The sequence below is a fragment of the Rhinoraja longicauda genome, chromosome 18, assembly GCF_053455715.1.
Source record: "Rhinoraja longicauda isolate Sanriku21f chromosome 18, sRhiLon1.1, whole genome shotgun sequence".
Classification (NCBI taxonomy): Eukaryota; Metazoa; Chordata; class Chondrichthyes; order Rajiformes; family Arhynchobatidae; genus Rhinoraja; species Rhinoraja longicauda.
The window spans coordinates 28,285,098-28,297,909 of record NC_135970.1 but is presented as its reverse complement, the minus strand read 5'-3'; the positions used below and the strand labels follow the sequence as shown (position 1 = coordinate 28,297,909).

General features: G+C 41.4%; 1 protein-coding gene across 3 annotated transcripts in view; it reads right to left on the bottom strand.

The window, feature by feature from the left end:
- dennd2b (DENN domain containing 2B) overlaps positions 1 to 12,812 on the bottom strand; it is a 243,904-nt gene that overhangs the window by 103,897 nt on the left and 127,195 nt on the right. For 2 of the 3 annotated variants that reach the window (XM_078415402.1, XM_078415401.1), the window contains exon 2: positions 11,636 to 11,740. In XM_078415402.1, coding sequence (XP_078271528.1) covers positions 11,636 to 11,709 — 74 coding nt within the window. In that variant the 5' untranslated portion in view covers positions 11,710 to 11,740. Of the gene's footprint in view, positions 1 to 11,635; positions 11,746 to 12,812 lie in introns of those variants that run through there. The other variant, XM_078415403.1, reaches the window with a different exon arrangement.

Sequence of the window (12,812 nt, the reverse complement as noted above, 5' to 3'; positions counted from 1 at the left end):
TAGGATAGTGTTAATGTGCGGGGATCGCTGGGTGGCGCGGACTCGGTGGGCCGAAGGGCCTGTTTCCGCGCTGTATCTCGAAATCTAAAAAAAAATCCCAGAAAGTGACAGCACTAGTAGTTAAGGCGGTAAGGAAAGCATTTGGTATGCCTGGCTTCATTGCTAGGGGCAATGAATACGAGAGTCAGGAAGTCAAGATGCAACTCTATAAGACATTAGTTGGGCCACATTTGGATGATAGCGTGCTGTCTTGTCATTCCTTTACAGGAGAGGTCTGGAGGCTTTGGAGAGGGAGCAAACCAGAATTCTGCCCGGATTAGAGGGTTTCAGGTACAGGGAGAGGTTGGATAGACTTGGATTGTTTTCTCTGGAACGTCGGAGATTGAGGGGAGATGTGATAGAAATATATAAAATTATGAGAGGCATAGAAAGGATGGACAGTCAGAACCTTTTTCCCAGGGTGTAAATGTCCAAACCTAGAGAGCATAGCTGTAATCTGAGAGGGGGAAAATATCATGTAGATGTGTGTGGGGCAAGTTTTTTTTTCACAAGAGTGGTGGGGGCCTGGAACGCACTGTCAGGGATGGTGGTGGAGGTAGATATAATAGTGGCCTTTAAGACGCTTTTAGATAGGCACATGAAAGTGCAGGGGATAGAGGGATATGGATGATATAAGATGCAAATGACATCAGTTTAACAGCATCTTGTTTGGCACAAACATTGTTCCTGTTCTATGTTCTAACCATCAAAAGCCCCCCTCACCTGTATCCACCTATCACTCATCGGGCTTTGTCATGCCCGTTCTCTCTTCCAGCTTTCAGCCCCCTCCCCCTTCATAATCAGTCTGAAGAAGAGTCTCGTCCTGAAACGTCACCAATCCATGTTTTGCACAGATGTTGCCTGCCCGGCTGAGTTACTCCATCTTGCGTCTTTGAATGAAAATGTAGGATTGGTTAGTAGGTTTGCAGATGACAATGCAATTGGTGAAATTGCAGACAATGAGGAAAATATACAGTGGGACAGTCAGAACCTTTTTTCCAGGATGGATATGTCAAGGACCAGAGAAAAGGCTTTAAGGTGAGGGAGCAGTAAGTGATGTGTGGGGCTTTTTTTTCACAAAAAGTGGTGGGTGACTGGAATGGGCTACCAGGACAGGTGTTGGAGGCAGATACGTTAGTGGCATTTAAGATGCATTTAGATAGGCACATGGATATGCAGGGAATGGATCACCTGCAGGTAGAGGAGATTTGTTTAACTTGACATCATGTTCAGCATAGACATTGTGGGCAGAATGGGCTGTTTCTGTGCTATATCGTTCGATGTTCTAAGTTCCCAGCTATTTTAACCCATTAAACACTGCACAACTCAATAGAATTTTTAAGTTATTCCACTTGAGTATTGAAATGGAAGTGGATTCATTGTCCCATAACTAAAGCTCTCCACACATCCCAGTTCTTCATATTTGTTCTGCCATTATACCCTTGGCTGTGAAATCAGCAAAAATGTTGTGATTAATGGGGCAGGTTATTTACTTGTTCAGATGCCAGAATAAAAGCTTCCATTGGTCAATCTCGGAATTATCTTGTTCAGCATCACTCCGTGATAACCATGGCCGACTTTAGCTATTATTTGGAAAGTATCAGGCGGGCCGGTTACTGGATCCTCCAACAAGAATAAACTTGAGGGAAGATTGCTGCAAAGTCCAAAGGGAATTGCATTCAGTTTAGATCATTCTGACCTAAATGTAATGAGATCTTTCAGAGTCTGAAAGTACAAACTGTTCTGCAAATGGTTTAATCTATTCTTAAGTAAGAAGATAGTGAACCAACTTGGTTCAATAGATGGAAACTGTCTTGACTTGTTTTTATTGATTGAGAGTCTGTCAGCTGCATGGGATATTGTTTCATGAAGCTGATAAACAAGATACTAGGATTTCCATGCTCTGTCCAGTACAGTGATTATTTATGCTTCAGTAACCAAATTGAATAGAAACTGAATGACAGGACTAATTTTATGCACTAAAATCATTTGCCTTGAATTCTCTGATGTAATTTGGCTTTCTCTATTCACCCCCATGTTTCCCATGTTTCAACTGAACACAGTTACACACATTATTTTAAGAGCCAGGACGCTCCAGTACCCAGCTTCCTTCTTTCATGGTCAGACAGTCTTCAGGGTCAGCCGAAGGAGAAGTATGAGAAGTATGAAGGAGAAGCGGGAAGATTGTTCCCGATGTTGGGGAAGTCCAGAACCAGGGGTCACAGCTTAAGGATAAGGGGGAAGTCTTTTAGGACCGAGATGAGAAAACATTTCTTCACACAGAGAGTGGTGAGTCTGTGGAATTCTCTGGCACAGAAGGTAGTTGAGGCCAGTTCATTGGCTATATTTAAGAGGGAGTTAGATGTGGCCCTTGTGGCTAAAGGGATCAGGGGGTATGGAGAGAAGACAGGTACAGGTTACTGAGCTGGATGATCAGCCATGATCATATTGAATGGCAGTGCAGGCTCGAAGGGCCGAATGGCCTCCTCCTGCACCTATTTTCTATGTTTCTATGTTTCTATGAATTGCAGCTGATGCCAGTATTAACTGAAGCGAGAGGAAGTGAGGAATTTCTGAGCTTGAAGTACTGGATGTGATAGGTGTCAATGGCAACCTCTGCAGCAGAGAATGAGTTTTTGCAGCCTGTATTAGCTTTTGGCATTCTGACTGGACACCTACTGATCTGCATGTGTATAGCGTCACAGAGGCAGAGTCATTCGGCAAGGAAACAGGCTCTTTGGCCCATCTCATCAATGCTGACCAAGATGCCCCATCTTAGCTCGTCCTAATTACTTGGAATTGGTCCATCTCCCTCTGAACATTTCCTATTCCTAAATGTATTTTTAATAATGTTATTGTACCTGCCTCAACTACTTCCTCGGGAAGCTTGTTTTATATCCCCATCATCCTTTGTGTGAAAAAGTTGCCCCTCAGATTCCTATTAAATCTTTCCCTTCTCACTTTGAACCTTTGCCATCTCGTTCTTGATTCCCCAACCCTGGGTAAAAGACTCCGTGTGTCCACCCTATCTATTCCCCTCAAGATTTTATATACCTCTATAATATCACCTCTCAGCCTCCAGGATTCCAAGGAATAAAATCCTAGTCTGCCCAACATCCCCTGATAGCAGGCTCTCAAGTCCTGGCAACATTCACAAAATTCACCTCTACACTCTTTCCAGCTTCATAGTATTTATCCCATAGCAGGATGACCGAAACTGAATACAATACTTCAAGTGTAGCCTCGCCAACGTACTATTGTTACCACTGTTACTAATGTACTGTAACATAACATCCCAACTCTAAACTCAATTCCCTGACTGATATAGGCCAACGTGCCAAACGCCACCTTCACCATCCTATTTACCTGCGATGTTTGTGTACTCCTGAATCCCTCTGCCCAGAGCCCTACAGATCACTGTGAGAGTCTAGCCCTGGTTTGACTTCCCAATATGCAACACCTCCCACTTACCTGAACTAAATTCCATTAGGCATTCCTCGGTCCAGTTGCCCAGCTGATCAAAACCCTGCTGTAAATCTTGATAACCATCTTCACTGTGGTACCACTATATACCACCATTTTTTTTGTCATCTGCAAACTTACTAATCATTCCTTGTACATTCACTTCCAAATAGTTGATATTGAAGACAAATAGCAATGGGCCCACTCACTGTATTTTATAGTATGAGGTCATAAGGAAACTTTAACTTCAACTCTCCATTCACTCACACAGATTCCCAGGGACAACTATGGTATAATCTGTAGACAGACAGCTGGAATAGTTCAGCATAATTTAAATAAGAAAACTTGGTTAAACGGGCAGGCTTTAACAAGTGCCTTGAAACTGGAGACAAGAGTGGAGTCAGTTGCATCAGTTGAATTGCAGCTGAATCAGTTGTCTCATATGACATTGCCAGAGTGAGCATAACTTATGGTAAGGTAGACACAAAATGCTGGAGTAACTCAGCGGGTCAGGCAGCATCTCAGGAGAGAAGGAATGGGTGACATATCGGGTCGAGACCCTTCTTCAGACTGATTTACAGCAGGGTTTTACTCCAGCATTTTGTGTCAAGATGCTGCCTGACCCACTGAGTTACTCCAGCATTTTGTGTCTACCTTCAATTTAAACCAGCATCTGCAGTTATTTTCCTAAATAACTTATGGTAAAATTATCATACAGCACGTGATCAGTTTTTGTCCTTTGAGATTACCTTTACTATTAGTCATAGAGCCATACAGCATGGAAATAGGCACTTCAGCCCAACTTGTCCAGATCCCATCTAAGCTAGTCCCATTCGCCTAGCCCGTATGAGTCTCAGCCTCCTTCTCTACTCTTTATACATCCACGACTATGCAACCAAGTACAAAAATATTTCAATCTATAAATTCATGGACTGTTGTGGACCGTATATCAAATAATGACGAGGAAAAAGATTGAGAACCTCGTGACCTGAAGTCAAGACAAAAACCTTCCTCTCATTGTCAGCATGACAAAGGAGACAGTGATCGACTTCAGGAAGTGAAGCGATATGCATTGACAGAGCCGAAGTAGAGATGGTTGAAAGCTTTAAGTTCCTTGGAGTAAATTTCACCATCAACTTCTCCTGGACCACCCATATTGAAGCAATCACCCAGAAAGCACTACTTCCTTTGAAGGCTTAGGAAGTTTGGCATGTTCCCAACAACTCTCACCAACTTCTACAGATGTGCCATAGAAAGCATTTTATCGGGATGCATCACAGCATGGTTTGCGAACAGCTCCATCCAAGACCGCAAGAAATTGCAGAGAATAGTGGATACGGTCCAGAGCATCAGACAAACCAATCTCCATTCCATCGACTCCATTTACTCTTCACGCTGCCTCAGCAAGGCCACCAGCATAATTAAGGACATGTCTCACCCCGATCACTCCCTCTTATCCCCTCTCCCATCAGGCAAGAGAAACAGAAGTGTGGAAACATACACCTCCAGATTCAGGGACAGTTTCTTCCCAGATGTTATCAGGCAACTGAATTATCCCATCAACAACTGGAGAGCAGTTCTGAGCTACTATCTACCTCACTGGAGATCCTTGGACTATCTTTAATCGGACATCACAGGACTTTACCTTGAACTGTACCTTATTCCCTTTTTCATGTATCTGTACACTGTGGATGGCTCGATTGTAATCTTGCCATTGACTGGTTAGCATGCAACAAAAGCTTAAAGCTGTACCTCAGTACACAAGACAATAACCTAAACTACAGTCTAAATAGAAAAAGATTTATACATTTCAAAAATAGACAAGAACAACTTCCACACATCTTTCACCCAGAATCTTCACAGATCTATGTTCATACATTTAGAATTGATCTGATTGTAACAAAAGTTTAACGTTTATGCGAGAGACTGAACGTGTCAGGATCAAACCCAGGTCTCTGGCGCTGTAAGGCAGCAAGCCTACCGCTGCGCCACTGTGCCACCCCAATTAGATTCAATGCGGTATTAATTAGATTTGAAGTTCACATCAACAGTTGGCAACAACATCTTCAAGACATTTCTTTGCGTGAATATATAAACAAAACTTCATTAAGCGGCTTCTGCTATCCCCAATTTCTTTATCACGATTCTTCTCTGTGAGAGATCCATGTGTTCACCACCGCTAGACCACAATAAATGGACAAAAGCTTATGCCTTTGGAACAGAGGAATTAATGGGGGGGGTTCTGGACATGACTGAATGATGTTTGAGCATTTTCCGAAACAATTAGGTTCTCAGCGAAAATGAATCGTCATACAATTCTTACCTCAGCTATAAACAACACATCTATTTTATGCCAACATTACATTTGTTCCAATTTGCTGATAACCACAATATTTATGAAGATTATTTAGCTTTGCATTGCAATGTATTCATTTGTTAAGCTGCAAACTATCAGAGTACCAGTTTGCATCTACATTCCCACACAGAATGTGTGTGGTCTTATTGAGGTCATTCAAGGTTGAGAGGGAGCAATGCTGGGCAACTCCTACCAAGACAAAAGTTCATTATCAGTGCATGCTATCCCAACTCATCTTGATTAAGTCAACTACAGAAGAGCCTTAGCTACAAGCCTACAAGGGTAGAGTTGCTGCCTTACAGCGTTTACAATGTCAGAGACCCGGATTTGATCCCGACTACGGGTGCTGTCTGTTCGGAGTTGGTATGTTCTCCCCGTGACCGCATGGATTTTCTCCGACATTTTCAGTTTCCTCCCACACTCCAAAGACGTACAGGTTTGTAGGTAAATTGGCTTGGTAAATGCAAAAAATGTCCCTAGTGTGTGTAGAATAGTGTTAACACGTGGGGATCACTGGTCGGCGCGGACCCGGTGGGCCGAAGGGCCTGTTTCCGCGCTGCATCTCTAAACTAAACTAAGCCAATGAGCTGTTCAACTGGGAGTTATATGTCATGAATGCAAAGAGGGATTACATTGTTGAGTTGAGTCGCTTCAAGTCTTGTCATTTTAGAGGAGAACTCCTTGTTATGGGTAACAACCAAAGTAGAAAATCATGATCTAATGATGTCTAATGTACATCAAATCTAATCAAATTGATTTTGAAAGGAGTAAAAAAAACATACAGCATCCAATCTCAACACTTTAGAAATGACTGTAGATTAAACATTCACCATTAAAGCATTGTAACTGTATCTCCAACGCACTTTGTCTGAGCACAAGCACTTCCTTCACCCCCTGGATGCCCGTAAATTTAAATACCAAAAATTTATTGAAATTTGTTTATTAAATTTTATCTGTAAAACTGAAAGATTGCACCATCTTTAAGACGTTAATGAATTCTTGAAGTCTCCTGGGATCCTCAGAGTGGAAAATGTACACAAGAAGAACTATTTTGGTTGATTGTCAGCTGGATGAAAGATGTTTCAGTTTTTTTCTGACTTTAACAGGAAGTGGGTAGAATACTACATAATGTTGCATGCTGTGGGATTGTCTAGGGTTTAAGTTATTAAATGGGGAAATTATGGAAATAGTGTTTAGATTCTAAGACCCTGCCGATAAAGAATAAAATTATAGTTGGATGTAAATTATCTCACAATAACAAGTGGAATTGAAAGTTTGCAAAGGTCAATTAGAGTTGATGATACTGTGGCAGAGCTGACTTATCCCCATTGCCTTTGGAAACTGACAGTATTGAGAAAGTATTGTTATTACAAACTGTACTCGGGCAGTCTCAAAGGTGGACATGGCCCAAAGTACAAAATTGCTTTCTGATTCACCACTAATAAGTAGGCAGCTGTTTTTTTGTAGACTGGTGTTTATAGATCTTCAGTTCATTGAACGAGTAGGTGCTTGTTGCCATCTTTCACAATAGTGAATTAACTTTTTGAAATTAGATGCCTCAAAGAGTTGTGGTGTCCAGAGGAGACATGTGTGAGGGCCTCACCTATGATAGAAGAGAGGAACCCCTGTTCCCTAAAGAATGAGGGCATCTCGGATATCCTGGCATGGAACACCTCATCTTGGGAGCAGATGTGGCGCAGACGGAGGAATTGGGAGAAAGGGATAGAGACTTTGCAGGAGGCAGGGTGGCCCGGAGAACTTCTCTTGCTCCCCCTCCCATCAGTCGCAACAGGGACAGAGTTCCCCTAGTCCTCATCTTGCACCCCATCAGCCGCAGAATACAGCACACAAACCTCTGACATTATTGCCATCTCCAACAGGATCCCACCACCAGCCTCCTCCGTTGTTAAGCGAGGCCAAACGTAAATTGGAGGAAAAGCATCTCATATTTCGCTTGGGTGGCTTACAACCCAGCAGTACGAGTAATGATTTCTCTAACTTCAAGTAACCCTTGCATCCCCTCTCTCTCGGTGCCTCTCCCACCCTAGTCGTCGTACTAGTATTACTGTCATCCTGTTGAGCTCCCCTGCCTGTATATTCGTTATCACCCATCCCACAGCCAACAATGGCCTATTGTGTGCCCCACATTTCCTTGATTATCCTTGCTTTTTGCATATCTTCCATTCATTTCTCCTATGTACCGTCTATATCTCTCATTCCCCTTTCCCCTGACTCTCAGTCGAAAGAAGGATTTCATCCCGAAACATCACCTATTCCTTTTCTCCAGAGATGCTGCCTAACCCGCTGAGTTACTTCCGCCTTTTGTGTCTGTCTTCGGTTTAAACCAGCATCCGCAGTCCCCCCCGACACAATGCTGGTAAGGGTCTTGCCATTAACTATATACTCTCTTCTCACATTCAACCTCCCAAAGTGCATCACCTCACGCTTGCTCAGGTTAAACTCCATCTGCCATTTCTCCCTCAATTTCTGCAGCTGGTTTATATCCTATTGTATCTTCTGACAGCATTCCTCACTGTCTGCAACTCATCAGATTTTAGTGTTGCCAGCAAACCGACTCACCAACCTATCGACATTTACATCTATGATATTTATAGCAGCACACGTCCCGGCAGAGGTCACAAACAGCAGAGGTCCCGGCACAGATCCTTGGTTACAGACGTCCAGCCACAATAGCTACCTTCCACCAGAACCTTCTGTCCTCCATGAATAAACAAGTCTCCCTCCATTTCTGAAAATCTAGATCTCTCTTTTCACAGACTTCCTCATTGTCTGAAACTCCTCCAATTTTGGTCTTGACAGCAAACCAACCTATCTACATTTATGTCAAGTTTACATTTATTTCTAATATATATATATATATATATATATATATATATATATATATATATATACAGGTGTACAGGATAGAAGATATATGTGTGTGTGTATATATATATATATAGAAACTGGATGTCAATGTAGATAGATTGGTGAAAATATATCACACGCACACACGCACGCACGCACGCACACACACACACACACACGTATGTATATATATATATATATATATATTTGTGGCACGGTGGCCAGTTGCTGCCTTATAGCGGAAGAGGCCCGGGTTTGATCCTGACTATGTGTGCTTATCTGTACGGAGTTTGTATGTTCACTCCACGTGACTTGCCTGGGTTTCCTCTAGGATATCCGGTTTCTTCTCACACTCCAAAGACATACAGGTTTGTAGGCTACTTGGCTTGGCATAATTGTAAATTGTCCCTAGTGTGTGTAAGATAATGTTAATGTGCGGGGATCGCTGGTCTGTGCAGACTCGGTGGGCTGAAGGGCCCAATTTGTAAGTCCTCTTTGTTTTCAATTAACAGCTGTCTTTCTTGTGAGCAACTGTGACTTCACATCCTGTGTGTTTACTAAGGACATTTTTGCCAAACGAGTATGGAATTTCTGGCAAAAAGTAAATTCATCTTTTAGAAATAAATGTATTTTCCAATCTGAGTTGCTGTTTTCACATGCACTGTCCTGCATCTCATGAAAAAAAATGCACAATGTATTGTATATTACTGTGTACAGGTTTAAAATAAGTTCCAGCTAACTAATAATGGATGACTGCCAAACCTTCACCAGTTAAAACTGTACAAGAAAAATGGGCATAGAAATGGACTACTCAGAATTGAATGATGCAGACGGTATGCAATCTAAGGCAAGATCAAAAAATAAAAGGAAACTTTCAACTCCTGTGATGACAGAAACATTGTCAATGTTTGAGGCCAATACCCTTCAGATGAGGGTTCAGATGAAAAATCTTTGACCTGAAATATCAACTCTATTTCTGCATAGTTGGTGCCTGGCTTGACATTAACATTGTGTTTTCTTTTCAAAATTTCAACATATCTTTTTTTTTTGGCATGAATTGCTGAATATTGAGAGTATAGAATTACTTTTTAAAACATTACTCCCAGATATGATTTTAAAAAATCCTCTTTACTCTGCACCAGCATTTTGCCTTAGTCTAGATCTCAGTAAAGCAAATAGTTTACAGTTTTACACACCTGCCATGCCTTGGGGCTTTTTGCTTGCTTACCATATTTTGCACAGTTTCATGTTACATCAGATTTGTATCCTTAACTTAAAGAGAACTGAGTCATAGATATGAATACGCCTTATGCTAACCACTGCATCGCCCAAGCTTTCACTAATGTTAATACAATTTTAAACATACATTTGGTCAAAAGGTTAAAACGAACTAGAAATGACTATAACTCAAACAGAATAAATCTCTCTGAAAAACTTTGGTAGGTTTTGCCAATACAAAGACCTTTTAATAATATATGATTTTCTGTTGTCGGTAAAGCAGACAGATCTTCTGCAGGGTAGATTATTTTATGCGCAATTATTTGGCAAAATTAAAATATTAGAGTACTGTATAACGATGTTATGAAGTTTCCTCTTTATGTTACAGAATTTGTACACGTTGATATTTTAATTACGTGATCTATTCTATATGAATAATTTGTCCATCCACATGCATGTTATCACCATAAGAATTAATGTATATTATTGTTTACTGCATTTATCTCTGGTAATCATCTGTCAATGCCATTCACTAAACCTGCAGCAACTGTGCTACTGTTGCTAAATCTCTCTGTGTGGAAAACTTTACTCGGTGAAGTGATTTGGTACAGAAAACAAAACGTACAAAAGCCTACAATTAGTTATGCAAAACACAATATTCTGTTTGAATGCCAGAATTTCATACACATATTTCATACAACTATTGAGCATTTGTACATTAACATATCATTTGCAGCGATTTTTTTGTTGTCCTAATCATGACATGATCAGATATAGACTCTGCAGGATGCTGAGACTCTAACTGTTTTCAGCTAACGTGTCATAAGGTCATAAAGAATAGTAGAATTAGGTCATTCGGCCCATCAAGTCTACTCCACCATTCAATCATGGCTGATCTATGTCTCCCTCCTAACCCCATTCTCCTGCCTTCTCCCTATAACCTCTAACACCTGTACTAAACAAGAATCTATCTATCGCTGCCTTAAAAATATCCACTGACTTGGCCTCTACAGCCTTCTGTGGCAAAGAATTCCACAGATTCACCACCCTCTGACTAAATACATTTCTCCTCATCTCCTTCCTAAAAGAACATCCTTTAATTCTGAGGCTATGACCTATAGTTCTAGACTCTCCCACTAATGGAAACATCCTCTCCACATCCACTCTATCCAAGCCTTTCACTATTCTGTATGTTTCAATGAGGCCCCCCTCATTCATCTAAACTCCAGTGAGCACAGGCCCAGTGCCGACAAATGCTCATCAGAGGTTAACCTACTCATTCCTGGGATCATTCTTGTAAACCTCCTCTGGACCCTCTCCAGAGCCAGCACATCCTTCAAAAGATATGGTGCCCAAAATTGCTCACACTATTCCAAATGTGGTCTTACCAGCGCCTTATAGAGCCTCAGCATTGCATCCCTGTTTTTGTATTCAAGCCCTCTTGAAATAAATGCTTGCATTAAGTTTGCTTTCTTGTGCTTTAGTTGGCTTGTATTGGGGAATTAAATTCTGACAAGATAGTCATGCTTCTAACCTATGAAAAATGACAAGGAGACAATGACTGCAATGTCAGGTTAACACTTTGCCACTTTGTCGAGTTACTTTGAAGAGGTCAAGAGAAATTCTGCAGAATTTTTCGGCAGAAATAGAAATTTAGGCAGCTGAGGTCACAACGTGGGACTTGTCCCTCACCTGGTGCTTGTGTCACAAACTACTTTAGATGCTCCAGCTGTGTGATTGGTGCTGGCGTTCTTGTTGGCAGTCATCCTTATCTATCGCCTCAGTGTCCCCGGTCACCTGCAGAGGAAAGTGGCAGGTTACTTGGAGCAGCATTCCAACCACTGGAATATAGTGTAACATCGCAACATTGCCAACATTTAACAAAGCTGAAACCTGACGAGTAAAATGGAAATTATATTTTTGCAGTTCGGTGAATTGGATGGAAACCTTGAGCATGGATGTAAATCTACTGGCTGGCAACCTGCATACAAGAATCGCTGTTTTAGTTCCATACAAACAGATGACAAAACAGCTTGCATTTGTCAAGTGCCTTGAGCATGGTCAGAAGTTTCAATTTACTTCACCGCAGTGTAATTCAGACCAAATTTCACACCAAGCCACAACACGTATTTGGGAGGTATCACAAAATGCTGGAGTAACTCAGCAGGTCAGGCAGCATCCAGGAGAGAGGGAATGGGTGACGTTTCGGGTCGAGACCCTTCTTCAGTCTGAAGAAGGGTCTCGACCCGAAACGTCACCCATTCCCTCTCTCCTGGATGCTGCCTGACCTGCTGAGTTACTCCAGCATTTTGTGATACCTTCGATTTGTACCAGCATCTGCAGTTATTTTCCTACACGTATCTGGGAAGTAGTTCAGTAATGAGAGAAGATGTTATACCTAACCAATAGATTATTTTCTCTCTGCAGCAACTGCTCTTCTCAGTGAAAAATTGCACTTGAAAAAATAGCTACAAGGTTTTTACAAAACAAATATTAACACTGCAATTATAGCCCCCATGCACATGCAACAACTTAGAACTTTAATAAAACGTTCAATTATCTCCATCACGTATAGAAATTGCATAAACCTTGGTGCAGTGCCATTCCCTAATCAGGAAACATTTTTGTGTGCCTCTGATCTGCAACAATTTAATTACTTCTCCTTCCAAATCTGTGCTGGCTGCTTGGACTTAGTCCATAAGTAAAACAAGAACTTCTGTGTATGGTGGTTGGTGGTCTAAACTAATAATCTATTTCCCTGTAGCACATTACATTGAATTACCACATAATGCCCTATGTCACTCTATCATATTTATATAAAAATTAGTTTACATTGCACTATCAGTATTTAGCAACTTCCTGCTAACAC